The sequence below is a fragment of the Mixophyes fleayi genome, chromosome 3, assembly GCF_038048845.1.
Source record: "Mixophyes fleayi isolate aMixFle1 chromosome 3, aMixFle1.hap1, whole genome shotgun sequence".
NCBI classification, from domain to species: domain Eukaryota; kingdom Metazoa; phylum Chordata; class Amphibia; order Anura; family Limnodynastidae; genus Mixophyes; species Mixophyes fleayi.
Genome location: NC_134404.1, coordinates 138152864 through 138173433, shown reverse-complemented (window position 1 = coordinate 138173433; position 20570 = coordinate 138152864). Strand labels below are relative to the sequence as shown.

The 20570-nt window shown below is 41.8% G+C and overlaps 1 protein-coding gene across 2 annotated transcripts in view; it reads left to right on the top strand.

The window, feature by feature from the left end:
* Positions 1 to 20570, top strand: part of CLCN2 (chloride voltage-gated channel 2) — an 86403-nt gene that overhangs the window by 56285 nt on the left and 9548 nt on the right. For both annotated transcript variants that reach the window (XM_075202449.1, XM_075202450.1), the window contains exons 14-17: positions 1088 to 1198; positions 1274 to 1487; positions 3175 to 3308; positions 18296 to 18441. In XM_075202449.1, the coding sequence (XP_075058550.1) occupies positions 1088 to 1198; positions 1274 to 1487; positions 3175 to 3308; positions 18296 to 18441 (605 nt within the window). The remainder of the gene's footprint in view (positions 1 to 1087; positions 1199 to 1273; positions 1488 to 3174; positions 3309 to 18295; positions 18442 to 20570) is intronic.

The following is a 20570-nucleotide window of genomic DNA, read 5'->3' as shown; positions in this document are numbered from 1 at the left end:
AGTGGGTTTTTTTGTTAAATAAATTTGTCAAAAAACTCTGCACCTAAAGATAAAATAAGGAATATTTCTTATATTAGCAGAATGGGGACATTAATGATAATGAAGAAGTCACGATTATGGAATTCACAAATATCTCTAAGGACATTGTATACTTAAGTGTATGGGGTGGAGACCATATACCTCTTAATCCCTCTCCTCTTTATATTTGCTTTTCCGCTTTAGTTTAGCATTAATCTAAAATGATATGCCATTTATGTGATTTATCTCTGTGGACACTAAAAAGTTGCTTTAGGTGCTGTTTTCTGACACTTGTGCATCATAACTGCCTCCTGTCTGTGTTTAGGGTTAAATTCAGATGCCAAGAACTCCTACTCCTACACAAATGTCTACTACACCCAAGCTGGCATCTCTGTAATGTCCATTGTTTTCTACAACAGCATTTGTCACAGTGTTGCAGGAGTTAAGCAAACACTTTTATGCCAGTAATCCCATCGTTAGTGTAACTTTCTCACGAGCTTAAATCTCTCATAAACATGTCAAGTAATAGTACATGAAATAATTATAAAGCACAAGTCACTACAATAAGGTCTTTCTTCAAGCATTCCAGTGTGCTTTACAAATATCTTTTGTTGAAGGCACACATATAGAGTACTTCAGATTAACTAAACTCAAAACATTTAGGGGGAGATTCAATTAGAAAAACATACCCGCAATGTGTTTCTGGAACGGCCGTTTAGACACCTTGCGTGTATTTTTTTAATGAAATATCTGCCTATTTTTGCTCACGCCCCATAGAGCAGGGAGCAAAAATGAGCGGATATGTTTACCGTACTAATGGTAAAATGCTAATTGAATCTACCCCATGATTTCAGTAGTTGTTGTATACTTTATTAATAATATTGAAATATTTTATTGATGTATAGTGTGTATTATATTCTGACCAGTTACCCATCTCACACAAGTCTCTGTTTGTGTGCATTTATATTGCATGCAAACATACACTCTGTTATATTTTTGCCAAAAGAAATCTCCTTAGCTATATTCATAATGTCGCTTGTATCCTGCTATCCACATGCCCTCTCTGCAGGTGCTGCATTTGGCAGGCTGGTTGGCGAGAGTATGGCTGCTTGGTTCCCAGATGGTATTCACAGTGATGGAAGCACGTATCGGATTGTACCTGGGGGTTACGCAGTTGTCGGTAAGAAGATTTGGTTTGCGCTCTCATTAACGTTTTGCAAAATCTGCTGTCTTCATGTTCCGTTCCCTCCACCAGGAGCCGCAGCACTTTCTGGAGCTGTCACACACACTGTGTCCACCGCAGTCATCGTCTTTGAGCTGACTGGGCAGATTTCTCATATCCTACCAGTGATGATTGCAGTCATTCTGGCTAATGCAGTGGCTCAGAGTCTGCAGCCGTCGCTGTACGATAGTATCATTCGCATAAAAAAGCTGCCCTACCTCCCGGAACTGGGGTTTGGCCATCAGGAGTGAGTATTGGAGATGTTGTGTTAAAATATAATTCTTGTATGTTATATACTAAATGGAGCTCTTTATGAGGATAACAAATGACGGGACAGTGCTAAGCTATCAGGAATAATAGATTATGAAAGGTGCAATACAATTATATAATCGTATGTAGTGGGTATTTGCTTAAAATAAAAAATAACTTCCATTCAGATGCGAGGAACTCAGTAATATTTTAGGAATTCTTGAATGTATTGTGATAGATATGCAGTCAAACTGCCATTTGGAAAATTAGGGGAAAGAATTAAAGCATCCAATTTTTCAAATCAAATAAAATCATGCGAATAAGATTACATGTATACATGCCCGATGTGGGTTTGTATCGTACAATGGGAATAGCTTTCATCAGTTTCAAGTACCTGTTAGATACACTTTACAAAAGAGTGGATCTAACCAACGATTCAAACTACATATGCAGTTTTATTTATTAAATGGGCCTATTGTGTTTCATTATAAAGACAAAAAAGGTCCACACAGGTGGCTATTTTTTAACCTCAGATTGTTTAATGAAACTAAAGTTGCAGTGTTGTACACACAATAATCTGGGTGAATATGGGAAATATTACTTATGCATCAGGGAAAAAATGTGTGGATTCATAATGAAAAGCAGTAATGAAAGGGAGTAATACACTGGATAACAATCATGCAGTACTTAGTGTTGTCACTAGGAGGAGATAAACACATTTGCTTCTATCATTTCCAGGACCACAGGCTGATTGTGCTATTCACAAATGTATACAAACTTCTATTTTACTTATATTGTACTTTATGTTTGTTTAAACATCCTAAAGTAATGTATAGGCATTTTCTGTATTGTAGTATTTATTGGTAATCATTTTTTTCAGTGTTTTAATTTTGGAATAAATGTCATTAATATAACTAGAACGGGTATTAGTAGGGGTTCATACTGGGTTCACAACTGACACCTTTTACAAAAATGGGCAGAACAACATTTATAATTTAAGTTTTTAAGTAATGACCCTGTACCATTTACATGATCTCCTCTGTCTCAGTGAGTGTGGTTCTATTTCAGCAGGAAAGAACATAAATTATCCCACCCACCACCATATTTCTACACTGCTTCTTTAAAACGACAGTCATTTGGCCCCTCTGGAGAGCAATGAATATGTAACTAATTGTGTCCTAGATGTAGGGTGCCCTATTGTGTGGACCTAGCCTCTTTGAATTGTACTGTGCATCTGGCCACTATGGGCTTCTGTCCTCTCCTGGGTCAGCCAGCAGCCTAACACAACTCCAATGGACGCCATGAGCGGACACGGTTTTCCATCTCACCATATCATTTCCAATCCAAATGGCACAGTTTTTGACCTGTCAGAAAGGGAGCACACGTGGTACTGTGGTCACCAGTTTAGTAAAACTGACCAGGTCGCTCAACCAAATCTGCACTTGTGAAAATACTTTAACTCTCCTTACACATTGAAACAGTATGAATGTCACTGCCTTCATGTTACTACTTCATATGATAATATATATCTAATTCCTGTTTTATGCATGCCCTGTCCAGCGCTTCATATCACTGGGTTGCCGTATAAATCTGCCTTAATATTATTATTATTATTATCAGTTAATTATTAATAGGCATTTTAGGAAGTACGTGACATACAGTATTTATTTATGTTTGTATTCCAGGAGGTACAATGTGCGGGTTGAGGACATAATGCTGAGAAACATCCCCTTTGTTACATTGAACACCAAGTATCGAGAACTTCAGGAGCTACTCACAGACTGCCGCATGAAGAACCTGGCTTTGGTGGAGACAGCAGGTAAGATGAGTAGACAATGGTGTAGATGAAGTCTATGATCAATATTACTAGTCTTCCTTCTAGACATAGAAACTCTTATTTACTAACAGCAAAAAATGCAGACTAGCACTATTTCTTTTTTGTGCCAGAGTGCTACTTGTCCTCCTAGCTTTTCTCAAGGCCCACATCCCGGTCTATAGTGCGTGCTAGTAGCAGGAAAAACTTCACCTTAGAGTTCAACCTACTTCCAATTTAGGACCACATCATTTACGTTACGTTTTCAGTTTTTCTTTTAAAATATCACTCATTTAGCGTCATCCAAGGCTTAAAATAATGATGAGAGTGATGGGACATTAGGTATGTCGTTATTACAGGTGTCGCTTTTGTGTTATTGAAGGTCTTTATTATATTGGCTGATCTGCACTTAGAAATGTGTTTTTTCATCAAAGTGAAACTGAAAGGAGAAAAATCTGTCCATTAAAAGTATAGGACAAGGCCTGGTTTATACTGCCTCTGTGGAGGGCAAAACTGCAAAAATGTACTTTATAAATCCCTGCAATCCCATTTAAATAATCCCATCTTGCAAAAGTAAATTTTGTTTGTCCACATGGGCACAAAACTAGGACACATGCTTATGTAATGGTGGCAACTTTAGAAGCAAAACTTCTTCAGTAGACAGCTACCAGCATATGAATCTCTACCATCATTTAACACAATGAATGGTGCGGAAAAATTATATTTCTTTCATGGAGTATTAAATTTGAGGTACTTACTAACAAAATAATAAAAAATTGAACCTTGATAATGATTCTGAAAAAACCAATGGTCAGGTTCATCTTCTCATGGAATACCCCTACTGTCGTTGCCCCCTGTCACCTACCCTCATGGTTCTTACTTTTCAGCGTTTTCTCTCCACACTCTGGTTCTCACCCCTTCCCCGTTCTCCTCCCTGGTTCCCCCTCCTCTGCCCCCTCTGTGTTTACTAAGACATGCCAGGTGGAATTGAGAAGAACCAGTCATTCTAAAGCAGCGGTAGGCATTGTCCTATGCTTCAAGGGCCACATAGTGTGGCCCTCTAACCTTCAAACGCCAGGAGGGTATGGATAGACTCTAAATTGAAATCCATATGTAAATAAAACTTTATCTTAATCTCAGTAATAAGTTAAAACAAGAGTTTATTCAAAAAAGAGACACCGGTAACACATATAAAACACTAAAAGTGGTGAGTGTGTGTGGCGCCTGCCACGGAGTACATTGTGACACAGAAAGGGGGAGGAAAACCCCAGTAATTTATGCATATTAACATCTTGGGATGAGGGTTTATGTCCAGACGCCATGTGTGACAGAATTTGTTGTGCCTTTAAATAGAGGGAGGTATTGATGGACAGCAGCAGGGTTGGACCCTGCAGTCAGCTTAGTGCTGTGACATATTGTTAGGCTGCAAGTCTGCAGTGGAATAATCCCTGATGTCTGGGTGTGTGGTATGAAGCCATCTGGAAGTGTTCCCTTAGGAATTGTCGTCAGCTTCACTAGAGGGATGAAGGAAGGTCCCTGGATAGTGGGAACACAGTCCCTACAGCAGCAGTAGACAAGCCCCCTTGGAAAGTACCCCTATACTGTGAGGGTTGGGTCGCTGCATGAAGGCAGCATGGATTAAGTTATAGAGAAGGGTCCCTAATGTAGGGGATGGAGTGCAAAAGAAGAGTGCAAGAACCTCTGGTCCATGCCTGCTGTCCGTCTGTATTCATGATTACTCTGACTGTTTGCAGTGTAATGATTTCACCCCCAACACCGGGTATAAGTAGAATGTGACATCTGCTAAAGAACTGTCTCTAAGTCACGGCACTCTTGTTTCAATTTACCTTTCCTATTTTTTGATTACTTTCTCAACCCTGCTACCGAGGTGATGAGAATACCTCTCAAGAAAGCTTTAAGAGTTTCCCATATTAAAGATGGTTTCACCATCTATACATTCATACAAAAATAGCCCAATTGCATAACATAACTGGGGTTACATTTCCAGAACCTCTCACCCGTAGACATGATGAGGTCAACCAACAGCAGCATCAGAGTGATCAGGGGATAATGCCATTTCCAAAATGAGAACTGTAGCAAATGAAAAGTCTTATGAGATCCTTCGGAAATGGGATGTGGCCTGCCGATAAAAAAAGTTCCTCACCTCTGGTCTAGATCCTTATCAGGTACAGCAATAAAATCCCTCATGCAAATTAGGAGAAAGGGCCATAAACGCACCACAATTTTTTAGAACATCACGATTGTATGGGGGGAAATATATACCCCGAGGAGTTTAAGTGCATAACAATTAATTAGGACACGTCAAAGAACAAAGCGACCCAATGAATCAGTTTGCAGTTGCTCCACTGTAAAGCTCAGCTGTATGCAGACCAGGACCATCACCAGAAACATCAGGTCTGGATTATAGTTTCTCTGCTGTCTAAAGATTTTTCATACCGGTGTTGATAAATAAATACTTTTTTTTCTGTTTGTTCTGATGGGACTTTTTATTGAACATATGTATTGTACGTATCCTGCAGTGTGTTGTGTCTGTCTCAACACGGCAATGGCCATATATGTAGAGCGTACCTAGATCCATAGTCAACAAAAAACGCACAATACGTTTGTTAATGGATCAGGCCCCATGAGTAAAGAAAACATAATAAACAGCTTTGACTCATTAAAGCAGCCTACAAAAATCCTCACACATATTGTCAAACTGTATACCCATCCAAAACTTCCATCCGGAACATAACAACACTGATAAAACCCAGGATAACACAATTGTAATAATCCTCAGCTATAGGTACTAAGCATGAACCCTGTTTCGGGCAATAAACAGAAAATTCTGGCCTATAGCAATGGCTCATCCCTATTACAGAGTACTGTAGAAATGTTATCAGAATAGTACACAGAAAGGAGAGGTTTAAAACACATGCCATACAGTAAATGGTTTCAACACCTCTATCTTACCTCTGAAAGGAGGAGGTGAGAGAGGTTGGTATGTGGAAGCTTCAGTCATTAGTGTTCTGAGTAATTGGAGGTCGATCTTCATGCTTCTCATCTCCTTGCCAAGTTCCTGAAGAATACTAATCCTTCTTCCAGAGGGAGGAGGGGAGGGAGTACTGTCAAACGCCGTTCCCACTGATCCCCTGTCAGTCGGGGAACGGACGTCTGATCCCCCGCGGCAGCTTCCGGCTTCCTGGTGCATTGCGCCCTGTCTCCGTCCTGTTGCTAGGCAACGGGACGCTACTGCTGCCGATCAGCGCCGCCTCCTGGGTCCTCCTATCAGCGGCATTCTCCCATTATTTAACCTAGCTCTGGCGCCATTAGGGTGCCAGAGTAACAGGTTATTAGTCTGTATTCCTGGTTTTGTGCATTTGTGCTTCTGTTAGTTTCATCTGTTACTGCTCCCCGTTGTGACCCGGCTTGACGACTACTCTGATATCTACGTGACCTATATTGTACTGTGACCTCGGCTTGGCGACTACTCTTTGGATTTCCCTTTGTACCGTATTATCCTGTTTGGTGTGACCCGGACCGTCTGACTCTTCTACGCTACACCGGCAACTGGCTGGTAGGACCGCGACCTGCGTACCCTGTGCAGCGAAGTCCAAACCTTTTTGCGGGGGTCCTTGGCGAATACCAGGGGTACGTTAGACTCCGCAACTTCCAGTTCAGTAGTGCTAATTCTGGTTAGTGTTCTGCTCCGTTGTATTCTCCAGAAGACCTCCGGCCTGACAGATGAATTGTCTGGGGGGGTAGGTGATGAAATAACGGGAGGCATTAAGATCACTGGTGGCTGAAGAAATGTCTCCTGGGGGGGGGGCATTATCTCTATTGTGTGGTGTTCATGAGGATTCTTGAGGGTTTGTAATGTTTGCACATTTTCAAAACAGAACCCCACTTTCCAGAAGACAGCTAAATGACAACAAAGCTGCAAGAACAAGCAAGAAAGAACAGAAAGTACAGACAAGAGAATCTGTCTAAATTTGTTTGCTGGAGATTACTCCTGAATCTTCCTATAATGATTTGAGGGGGGAGGGCGCTACGGGTGTATTAGCCTAAGGTGGCCAGAACCCTTAATCAAGACCTGTTGATGTCTCATCATTTTGTTATAGAGTTCAGAGTCTATACATTGCTACATGGCATTTAACAAACTTGTAGTGGAAAGTCTGGATTAAGCAATGCTTTTTACCTTCATACTTACACCGATCAGACACAACATTAAAACCACCTGCCTAATATTGTATAGATCCCACTTGTGCCACCAAAAAAGTTCTGACAAGTTGAGGCATTGATTCCACAAGACTTCTGAAGGTGTCTGATGGTATCTGGCACAGATGTTAGCAACAGATCCTTTAAGTCTGTAAGTTGTGAGGTGGGGTCTCCATGGCTTGGATTTTTTTTTACAGCACATCCCACAGATGCTCGATCGGATTGAGCTCAGGGAATTTAGAGGTGAAGTCAAAACTTTGAACTCTTTGCCATGTTCCTCAAACCATTCCTGGACAATTTTTGATGTGCGAAAGTGCGCATTTTCATGATGAAAAAGGTCACTGCCATCAGGGAATACCGTTGCCATGAAAGGGTGTACTTGGTTTTCAACAATGTTTAGGTAGGTGGTACATGTCAAAGTAATATCCAAATGAATACCAGGACCCAACAGAACATTGCCCAGCAGAACATTGCCCAGAGCATCACACTGCCTCCACCGGTTTGCCCTGTTTCCATCGTGCATCCTGGTGCCATCTCTTTCCCAGGTAAATGACGCATATGCAAGCGGCCATAATGTAAAAGTAAACGTGATTCATCAGATCAGGCCACCTCCTTCCATTGCTCCATGGTCCAGTTCTGGTGTTCACGTGTCCATTGTAGGCGCTATTGGCGGTGGACAGGGGTCAGCATGGACACTCTGACCAGCTTGCGGCTAACCCCACAAGACCTGACGTTTTGGAGATGATCTGGCCCTTGTCAAAGTTGCTCTGATCCTTACGCTTGCCCATTTTTCCTGCATCCAACACATCAACTGACTGTTCCCTGCTGCCTATTATATCCCAGCCAATTAACAGGTACCATTGTAACAAGATAATAAATTTTATTCTCTTCAGTTGTCAGTGGTTTTAATGTTAACTGATTGCTGTATATAAAAATGTCACTTTTGGTTTAGTTGTCTTTTAAATAACCAACTATAAATAATCCAGAACATGAGGTTGTATACTGAGCCTCCTATGACCTTTATGTTCATCAAGTTCTAGATTAATCATATGTTTTGTGCTGCAAGTATTTCATCCATTTGCATAGAATTTTAATTTCAGTAAACTGAAAAAGTTATAATGTTTTCTAGCACTGTAAAGTGACGTTCCTTGGTTCCCAGACATCTGGAAGTAGGGTGGCCCTGCTCTGAATAATTGAGTGCGGTTGCTGACTGAAATCATGATCCTTAATTAATAAACAAATCCTTAAAGTGGACCTGTCACCTACAAACAGAGGAGGCAGCCATTTGTAGACTGACTCAAATTATCAAGCTGTGAATTTATAAGGAACTAGTCATGAGGGCTGCCACCTCTGTGTGTAGGGGACAAGTTCACTTTATATACAAGAATAGAAATTAGCAGCTAGTACTATACTGCAAACCTTTCATCCAATTCTGACAATTTCATAGCCTCGCCTTTCCATTTACTTGCTTGCTTTTTAATTTGTTTTATATAGTTTTACATTTTTTATTTTTACTGATTTACCTATGAATCAGATATAAAATGATTCTGCATAGAAAATGGCTTGAGTCCTAATTACAGTGATGGGTTAAAGTGCAACATGCCTGTGGCAGTGGTATATGAACTATTCAGACATTATTCTGCCAGTCACAACACCCGTTATGGCCATGGAAGTGCCAGTCTCCAGGACCACCCTCATTTCTCCTTTACCTAACCAGCTATGTTACCATAGTAACTGAGGATGCCTGGTCTCCATAGCAACAAGAAATGAGCGAAGTAAAATAAGAAGTATATGCCCTTTACCAATGCCTCCATAGCGCAGAACAGCAATTTGTTTGTACATTGGGATTTAGCACATGAACACACCTGTAAGATATCAGCTCCATGAAGCAGTAAGTAGGGACATACACAATCCATGCTCCATTAATCTCCTGGACTGTCATGAGCTAAACAGTCTACATTGTTACCATGCATGTCATTTGTGATAGATGTTTCACATTGTGATCCATGTGTATCTGTTTTGTGCAATATCACTATTTTGAACATCAAGTGGATTCTATCATCTCAGTAGCCTCATCCTTAAATATCTTGTTTGTTCAGTAAATTCTTTTTTACTATTTACACATTTCATATTTTTTCTGTTTCTCCTTTGCTGCCAGACTCCCTAAAGCCTGCAGTACTCTTGATAAGGGGTGGCGAAAATTAGCACATATTTGTAGTTTAAAAACAAAGGTGCATCTCGCTGTAGCTTTAGGGAGATGACTGAAACATACAGTCATTAACAAAAATCTTAAAAGCCAGACATGGGCCACTAGACAGACAGACACACACACACTTGTTTTTATTGCATCGTGAGGACCCATGTCTGGAACATGGCGTGTAGGGACACCCCTTTCCTAATGCCCTGTCTACAGAACAATCATAGGAGTATGTGTAGGAGAGGTTTATTACCAGAGTTACCACATTAGATATACACTTTGACTTTGCATAAAGTACTGACACAGACTGCAAGATGAGGAAAGTGTCATGTATTTTGACTGTCTGAGGACATCAACATGCCCGCTTACACCGACACCTAGCTATGGAGGCTACAGCCCTGTTCAACCACTTTGCATCATTTCAACAAGTTTGATCCCTCTTTAAAGCTGTTATGCGGTTCTTTATGTAGAGTTTCTCCCCCGACCAGTTCCAATCTTTGAGTATGGATGGTTCAGCCATGAGGCACGCAACACAGTTGTTTTCTGGGCACTCGGCATGTCTGTATAAACCTCTTCAGGTGTTTCTCCACAGCCTGGACCTCCTCTCTGTCCCAGGATTTCCTCCGCACTTCTTTGCAACCAGAAAGGAAGTAAAGTGGTCCATTATGGCTCCATAAAATACAGAGAAGGCAAAGTTCTTCTGCCTAGCAAAACTGTGTGCTACACCTACCTGTGGTAGCCATGGATGGGCACTGGTCCTGTGTTGCCAGGTCCATACACCGCCTCTCTTCTGATGTGGAAGTGTTGACTAAACGCTTGACCACTTGTACTTCTGTCACATGGGATTGCTCATCATCTGACATGTCGATCTGTAGCTGGACCGGTTCTGAAAAGAAACAGATATGTAAATGACTGAGGTAAAAGTCAAAAGCATACATCAGACACCAGATTTTCCACTTACCGTCCGGATCATTGTGCATTTCGTCCAAATTCTTGCCTTTGAATTCGGCCAGTCTGCCATTCGAGAGCCATTAACAGGTTGCTGATCTTGGCAAGTTGGAGGGTACCTTCTGGGACGCGGTAATACTGCCAGTGCACCCTGATTTCGTGCCCAAAGAAGTTTGCCAACTAATCCAGTTCTGTGTTGTTTAGGTTGAGGACCTTCGAGAGAGTGACAATGTGCTTTTGAAGCTTCGTGGAAGACAGCGTGTGGGGGATGCTTGGCCCCACACTCTCGGCAAACAGTCGTATGCAATCGGAGCCTCTGCAGTGTGACAAGGCAGCTGGTCTGGTGAACATTTTGGCTATCCACTCCACATTTGTCATGCTTTTCGGCGAAGTTTTATTGCAGCTTGCACGGCTGGTGTCAGCAAGATGGGGATTTTTCTCCCTTGTTTTCCTCGGATTTCAATGTGAGTGAAGTGTCGCAGAGCTTCCTCTCTACCTTGGAAAGCGCTAGGTACACATGTTCGTGGAGATCTGAGGTATCTCTTGAGGAGAAAGTAGTCAGCAACATTTTTTAAACTTCCCCTTCCCTTCTTCTATTGAACAAGATCACCTGTGCCAGGGTGACTTTTGCAAGTAGTGCCCAGTGGTTAACCGTAGGCTCGGTGGATAGCCCACTTCGGTAGGCTTGTGCTTCTCATCGAGATGCAAGTGCTTCTTTTTCATCTCCCGTGAAAGTTTAGAGCTGAGGCATGTTCCACTTGGACTCCTTAAGAGTTTTCAAGACATCCGATTAGATCAACTTGTTCCATCTCGCCTCATATAGCTTCCTGAAATGTGTGTTTTCACAATGTTGCAGCCCTCCATTATGGCTTGGCACTCCACAGTGCTCGGTATCTTTTGTAGGCCGTGCCCAATTTTAAGTGCCAGCGAGTGCGTTCTAAATGTACCTGTCTCCTTGTCATAGCCAGCTACCAGCTTCACAGCATCTACTAGGTGCAGAAAGTTCGATGGGGTGGTAAAGTTTCTAAAGGGGTAGCTCTTCTGGCCTGTAGCAGTAGTCTGCCCATTTCTCTAAGCTTCCGACCCGATTGAACAGATGCTGTCCCATCTGCATGATGTATCGTTCATTTTTGACTGCGGGTAAGACTTCATCCTGGGTCATGTCACTCAAGAGCTTCCAAAAGCCATCACTGATGCAGGTGGAACAGGCTGAGCAAAGGCGTACAGTGACTGGACTCTGTTCTGGCCAGGTGTGAGCTTGTTGCCTCTTCGATTAGCTTACATGTCTTCATGTGTCGCCACAGGTATTTCCTTGCAAACAAGCCCATGCATGAAGCCTTTAGCATCCATCTTTTTGACTGGAAGTTTGCATAGTACTAGAATGCCATAGCCTGCCCTCATTGCCTCAGCATTGCGTGCAAAGTTGTCCCTATTGCGAAGATGTGCCATTTGCATGCACCTTTCTTTCGAGTGCTTTGGGAATTTCAGGGGCCCAGGTTACTTCAGTTTCATCGTGGTGAACATGCTCCATGTACCGGGACACACACTTTATAAAAAAAATTATTGTGCATCGTGTTTTGTTAAGCAAATTGTTTATGGAATAAAACTAAGCCAGTAATGGACTTTTTAAATAGACATAGATAGGGAGACAGCTGAAATAAGTCATTGATCTTATATGCACGCAATGCAGATAGAAATGAAGAATAGCAGATAGAGGAAGTAAACTGTAAGGTACAGAATCTGAATGCAGAATTTATATTAAAAATCAATATAACATATATAAGTGAATAAAAATATAATGGTAGCCCTGAAAGCTCTTTTATCCCAGGCATCGGGAATAAGATGGTATCCTCTTGTATAGTACAAGTAGCCAGTACCAAGCATAGGTCAGCTCACCAATGTTCGTTGTTTTTTCCCCTGTAAAAGTGGCTGCTCAATCTTATAAGGAGACATGAAATAAACCTTCGATTAGTATCCTGCTAGGGAAAAAAATCATAACATTGAAATGCATCCCCTGCTTTGTACAAGGACTACTGACGATAGGGGATTGTATTTTAGGCTGGACTTTGAATAGACAAAGTGCCTCTTTAGACTTTTCTACCTATCCGCAAACCTAGGAACTTTTCTAGTTTGCAGAGATGATCAGAGACAAGAAAATTGTTGTGAACCTAGACGTGGGTAGACTACATAGGCGCACCAGTGAAAAAAAAAAAGGATTTCTGTGCAGTTGATAGGTACACTGTGGTTGTCATGTATCTGTACTTGCTCTTTAGGTTATCTGTCATTCCATTGTATATCTTTCTACAGCAATGTAGGCACAACAGATTAATTGGAAGCCTCAGATAAGAACAACCTGGTGCAGATTATTGGAAATCACCAAGTGTATCCAGGATGTCTCTGCTGGATTCTGGATGAGCCTCCAGCACACATGGTTTTTGCATTTGGGCTAGACTAGCTTGTGTTTCTCTAGCTTGTGTTTGCGTCTGCAGTAGGGATGAGCGCACTCGGATTTATGAAATCCGAGCCCACCCGAACGTTGCGGATCCGAGTCGGATCCGAGACAGATCCGGGTATTGGCGCCAAATTCAAATGTGAAACTGAGGCTCTGACTCATAATCCCGTTGTCGGATCTCGCGATACTCGGATCCTATAAATTCCCCGCTAGTCGCCGCCATCTTCACTCGGGCATTGATCAGGGTAGAGGGAGGGTGTGTTAGGTGGTCCTCTGTGCTGTTTAGTTCTGTGCTGTGCTGTGCTGTGCTGTGCTGTGTTCTGCAGTATCAGTCCAGTGGTGCTGTGTGCTGTGCTCTGTCCTTCTGAGGTCAGTGGTGCTGCTGGGTCCTGTGCTGTGTCCTGTTCAGTCCAGTGGTGCTGTGTCCTGTGCTCTGTGCTTCTAAGGGCATAGTTATTTCCCCAATATTCCCCTGTGTTTAAAAAAATAAAAAAAAGTTTTTTTAAAAAATACCAAAAACTACTTTAATTTTTTTTAATTACCACAAAATTTGCACAACCAATCCTGCAGTATAAGCCCATTGGTACTGCAATATTACCAAGTTCACACATTCAGCAGTAAAAGTCCAGTGGTACTGCAATATTACAAAGTTTACACATTCTGCATTATCAGTCCAGTGGTGCTGTGTCCTGTGCTCTGTCCTGCTGAGTTCCGTAGTGCTGCTGGGTCCTGTGCCGTGTCCTGTTCAGTCCAGTGGTGCTGTGTCCTGTGCTCTGTGCTTCTAAGGGCATAGTTATTTCCCCACTATTCCCAAGTTTTTTAAAAATAAAAAAAAAGTTAAAAAAAAAAAAAAATTAAAAAAAAAAAAAAATATATAATAATTATAACCAACTTTGCAAAACCAATCCAGAAGTATAAGTCCATTGGTACTGCAATATTACCAAGTTCACACATTCTGCAGTATCTTGTGCTACATATAATGGAGACCAAAAATTTGGAGGATAAAGTAGGGAAAGATCAAGACCCACTTCCTCCTAATGCTGAAGCTGCTGCCACTAGTCATGACATAGACGATGAAATGCCATCAACGTCGTCTTCCAAGCCCGATGCCCAATCTCGTAGTACCGGTCATGTAAAATCCAAAAAGCCCAAGTTAAGAAAAAGTAGCAAAAAGAGAAACTTAAAATCATCTGAGGAGAAACGTAAAGTTGCCAATATGCCATTTACGACACGGAGTGGCAAGGAACGGCTTAGGCCCTGGCCCGTGTTCATGACTAGTGGTTCAGCTTCACCCACGGATCTTAGCCCTCCTCCTCCTCCCCCCCCCTACAAAAAATTGAAGAGAGTTATGCTGTCAGCAACAAAACAGCAAACAACTCTGCCTTCTAAAGAGAAATTATCACAAATCCACAAGGCGAGTCCAAGGATGTTGGTGGTTGTCAAGCCTGACCTTCCCATCACTGTACGGGAAGAGGTGGCTCGGGAGGAGGCTATTGATGATGTAGCTGGCGCTGTGGAGGAACTTGATGATGAGGATGGTGATGTGGTTATTGTAAATGAGGCACCAGGGGGGGAAACAGCTGATGTCCATGGGATGAAAAAGCCCATCGTCATGCCTGGTCAGAAGACCAAAAAATGCACCTCTTCGGTCTGGAGTTATTTTTATCCAAATCCAGACAACCAATGTATGGCCATATGTAGCTTATGTAAAGCTCAAATAAGCAGGGGTAAGGATCTTGCCCACCTAGGAACATCCTCCCTTATACGTCACCTGAATAACCTTCATAGTTCAGTGGTTAGTTCAGGAACTGGGGCTAGGACCCTCATCGGTACAGGGACACCTAAATCCCGTGGTCCAGTTGGATACACACCAGCAACACCCTCCTCGTCAACTTCCTCCACAATCTCCATCAGATTCAGTCCTGCAGCCCAAGTCAGCAGCCAGACTGAGTCCTCCTCAATACGGGATTCATCCGAGGAATCCTGCAGCGGTACGCCTACTACTGCCACTGCTGCTGTTGCTGCTGTTAGTCGGTCATCTTCCCAGAGGGGAAGTCGTAAGACCGCTAAGTCTTTCACAAAACAATTGACCGTCCAACAGTCGTTTGCCATGACCACAAAATACGATAGTAGTCACCCTATTGCAAAGCGTATAACTGCGGCTGTAACTGCAATGTTGGTGTTAGACGTGCGCCCGGTGTCCGCCATCAGTGGAGTGGGATTTAGAGGGTTGATGGAGGTATTGTGTCCCCGGTATCAAATTGGGTACCGGGGCCACCCCACTATGCAGTCCAGATACTTGTTTGGTGGAATTCTGACACGTGGAGGGTTTTTTAATTATATTGTGGCCTCGGTACCAAATTGTGTACCGGGGCCACCACACTACGCAGTCCAGATACTTGTTTGGTGGAATTCAGACCAGTTGAGGGTTTTATTATTATATTGTGTGGACCACTCTATCTATACCACACTACAACTCTATACCACTCTATTTCATACTTTAATTCTATTTCATACTTTAATTCTATTTCATACTTTAATTCTATTTCATACTTTAATTCTATTTCATACTTTAATTCTATTTCATACTTTAATTCTATGACTAATTACCATAAAGAGGAACAAAATAAACCAATTTTACCAAAAGTATAATATGACTTAGACTTACAAACACTACACTTGAAAGATCGTGCCTTTAAATGAAAAAGTCAGTCTTCATTGCACGACTATGTGCAACAGGGACAGTTTTTTGGGTTTACAAAGTCAACGAATAACACTTCGACCCTGTCTGTCTTTAACATACTTGATGGGATCTCAATGACGAATTGTCTGTACCATGTTTGGAGGAGGTATTGTGGCCCCGGTACCAAATTGGGTACCGGGGCCACTCCACTATGCAGTCCAGATAGAGGTGTATCAGATATTAAACAACGTTGACTGTTGATGCCCAATTTTTTAATTATATTGTGGCCTCGGTACCAAATTGTGTACCGGGGCCACCACACTACGCAGTCCATACCCTTTTTTGGAGGAATTCTGACACGTGGAGGGTTTTTTAATTATATTGTGGCCTCGGTACCAAATTGTGTACCGGGGCCACCACACTACGCAGTCAAGATAGATAGATGCGTATCATAGATAAAGTTCATTCAGTGGTGTGGGGCAAATTGAAAAATATTCAAAATGCACTGACATTATCAAAAACAAGAGGTTGTCACACGCTAAAACTCCAACATATATATGATGGAGAGGATGGAGGAGCAGCCGTATGTGTAGTGTAATGCAGACCTGTTGAAGGTTTTTTATATATTTTATTGTGGTGCCCAGTGCCCACTCCTCTAGGCAGTCCAGGTACATTTATTGGTGCGAATCATAAAAGTTCAGGGTTTTTAATATATCTTGTGGTGACCCACTCCTATACGCAGTCCAGGTACATTTATTGGTGCGATTCATAAAAGTTCAGGGTTTTTAATAAATATTGTGGTGACCCACTCCTCTACGCAGTCCAGGTACATTTATTGGTGCGAATCATAAAAGTTCAGGGTTTTTAATATATCTTGTGGTGACCCACTCCTATACGCAGTCCAGGTACATTTATTGGTGCGATTCATAAAAGTTCAGGGTTTTTAATAGATATTGTGGTGACCCACTCCTCTACGCAGTCCAGGTACATTTATTGGTGCGATTCATAAAAGTTCAGGGTTTTTAATATATCTTGTGGTGACCCACTCCTCTAGGCAGTCCAGGTACATTTATTGGTGCGAATCATAAAAGTTCAGGGTTTTTAATATATATTGTGGTGACCCACTCCTCTAGGCAGTACAGGTACATTTATTGGTGCGATTCATAAAAGTTCAGGGTTTTTAATATATTGTGGTGACCCACTCCTCTACGCAGTCCAGGTACATTTATTGGTGCGATTCATAAAAGTTCAGGGTTTTTAAGATATATTGTGGTGACCCACTCCTCTACGCAGTCCAGGTACATTTATTGGTGCGATTCATAAAAGTTCAGGGTTTTTAATATATCTTGTGGTGACCCACTCCTCTACGCAGTCCAGGTACATTTATTGGTGCGAATCATAAAAGTTCAGGGTTTTTAATATATCTTGTGGTGACCCACTCCTATACGCAGTCCAGGTACATTTATTGGTGCGATTCATAAAAGTTCAGGGTTTTTAATAGATATTGTGGTGACCCACTCCTCTACGCAGTCCAGGTACATTTATTGGTGCGAATCATAAAAGTTCAGGGTTTTTAATATATCTTGTGGTGACCCACTCCTATACGCAGTCCAGGTACATTTATTGGTGCGATTCATAAAAGTTCAGGGTTTTTAATAGATATTGTGGTGACCCACTCCTCTACGCAGTCCAGGTACATTTATTGGTGCGAATCATAAAAGTTCAGGGTTTTTAATATATCTTGTGGTGACCCACTCCTCTACGCAGTCCAGGTACATTTATTGGTGCGAATCATAAAAGTTCAGGGTTTTTAATATATATTGTGGTGACCCACTCCTCTACGCAGTCCAGAAAGATACCTTGTTGCAACGTTTTGGACTAATAACTATATTGTGAGGTGTTCAGAATACACTGTAAATTAGTGGAAATGCTTGTTATTGAATGTTATTGAGGTTAATAATAGCCTAGGAGTGAAAATAAGCCCAAAAACTTGATTTTTAAACTTTTTATGTTTTTTTCCAAAAAAATCCGAATCCAAAACCTTAAATCCGAACCGAGACCTTTCGTCAAGTGTTTTGCGAGACAAATCCGAACCCCAAAAATAACGAAAATCCGGATCCAAAACACAAAACACGAGACCTCAAAAGTCGCCGGTGCACATCCCTAGTCTGCAGTGAACAGCTGATGATGCAATGCCATAGATTCAGAGACTGATAAGGAGGATACTTTTCTACTATATTTATTTATAAGTTATTTAGAGCTTTTTTTGTATATTGTTTTATCACTTAATGCATACTGTTGTTGAACATATTACCTTGCACTACATGTTTGTAACTATTGCTAACCACTTATCACTAACATATCTGTAAGCCAGAAGCACTGCATTCTCCTGGCTAGTATTTTTTATTCTACATTATTAATATAAGGAATGTGAAAGTATGTGCAGTGGAAGAGGGTGACATGAAATATTGATGAGGGATTGTCTCTTTTTCCAGAGTCCATGGTGTTGCTGGGCTCCATTGACTGCTCTCAGCTGGTATCTTTGTTGCGTTTTCAGCTCAGCAGAAAGCGTCGCCTGCAGCAGCTGAGAGAGAAAGAAAACGGGGGAAGAAAAGAAATAGAGAGTACTGTGCGATTCCAGGTGAAATAATTAGCATCCTGTCATCATCAGATTCATGCCAGTGCTTACATGGAATTTTCACCTTCATTTCAGTTATAGAGCCTGATTTAGAGTTGGATATAAGTTAGTTTCGACAAAGTAAAAATATGACTTGTTTGTTTCCCACATTTTGAGTTGAATGTATATTATATTTCCGTCCACTTGCGCTCAAACAAGCACGTCAGCGGTGTTCACACATAAGTTCAATGCCCTAGAGATGAGGAGACGCAAGTCAACTTTTTCCCTTAAAGAGGGGTCCAATTTTGACTTTGACTTTGCGGTTTTGGAGATGTATATATGCATTCCCCATAGGCCTGGTGCAAGTTTCCTTGTTAATGATGATAATGACATCTATGTCTTTGCCGGATGAAAAGTCACATTTTTCTGTATAACTCTAAATCAGGACTTTAATGTGTTACAGGAATTACTTGAGTGTTTTGGATAACAGGAATATTTAATGTGTTACAGGAATTAATTGAGTGTTTCAGATAACCGTAACATTTACAGTAACCTACTGTCAGTATTCTGAATATATTTTAGCACTAACTAATATCTTGCAAGGCCTCACTTTGTTTTCCTTGGCTGCCAGGAAATATGGTAGCCGTGAGTTATGTAGAGTTGCACAGGTATGCAATGCATCCCCTGCCACTCCTACTGACACTATTACTCTTATTACATCTGCAAGTTATAGTGCTGGAACCATAGGAGCCACCTTTTCAAAATTATTGGCAATGCTCAAGTTAACACAATCACCTGTCACCCCCTGATACCTTACAGGGGCGGATCCAGACTTTTGCTATACCCCTGGCGATTTTAGGGGGGGCTATTTAGGCCCCGCCCCCTTTCTAATTTCTAAGGCTGCCGGCGGCTGCACAGTATGTGCAGGTCCGCTCGGCAGTGACAGTGTGCTGCCCCGCTGCTCTGATTGTGTTTAAAACTCAATCAGAGCAGCCGGGCAGTACACTGTCACTGCTGAACGGACCTGCACAGTATGCAGCCGCCGGCAGCAAGCCCCTGCTATGGGGGGGGGGGGCGATTGCCCCCCCCTGGATCCGCCACTGATACCTTAATAGCTTAGTGTCACCGTTATTCAACTGTAGTGAAAACATGTCAAACACATGCATTTGTTAGTAATGTTTGCAGCACACTTGGAGCTCCTCCTAGGCTTACACATATGGAGAGAATAGAATGCAATGCTTGTGTATGTTTTTTTACTAGCTTTACAAGCTGCTAGTAAAATGCACTTATTATAACGCTGCCCTGTTATAGCTCAGAGCTGCATAGGGATGAGTTGTTAAAAGCACGGGGGAGCTCACACTCCCCCTACCAAGTGTCGGTGCATAGCGATCGCCAAAAGCAATAAGGCAGCTGTACAGTCACATCAGCAACTACATTATTGGGTCTTTTCCGGGCCCTGGAGAGTTAAAAGCTTTGGGGACTGGAATGTGTACACCTGTGCAGAGAAGATTTACACTCCTACAAAGGAATGGTGTCCAGCCACTGCAGGAACGAATTAGGAAATCATACAGTGACATTGACAACCCCCTATTTAGTGGCTTGCCCTGGCACCAGTAAGACAAGTTTCTAGCAGCAGCACCAATATAGGGACTGGCAATGGCTAGGGCTGTTAGTATAAATAATGGTGACAGTATGACGCTGCTGGTGTAAGATGCTGTATTCTCGTTTATAGATGCCACGCTACCCAGTGGTTATTGCTTTGATATCTTCAGAAGGGAGATAGTGCCCTAAGTGTTACGATTACCAAAAATAACATTATTAATACTAAAGTAAAGGTGAACTTTCCCTTTATACACGCTATGCAGAGGGACTCTGATGTTACACTACATTAGTTCTGTGATCATGGGTGTTATTTACTTTTAGAATGTGTGTTGCACTCTTTATAGTTGTGAAGCTAATTTGTTTGTTGTAACCTAAGTGGTTGAACTATTTTGTACGATTTTCCTGTGACTGTTTTTTAGCAGGCTGTAATTCTTTTACTTCAGTATTGAATTATTTTTAGTTATAAGTTTATTGGTTGTCCCTTTAAATGTATACCTAATAATCTTCAGAGAATTCTATTGCCCAGGCAGATTTGTTTATTTTCTTTTACA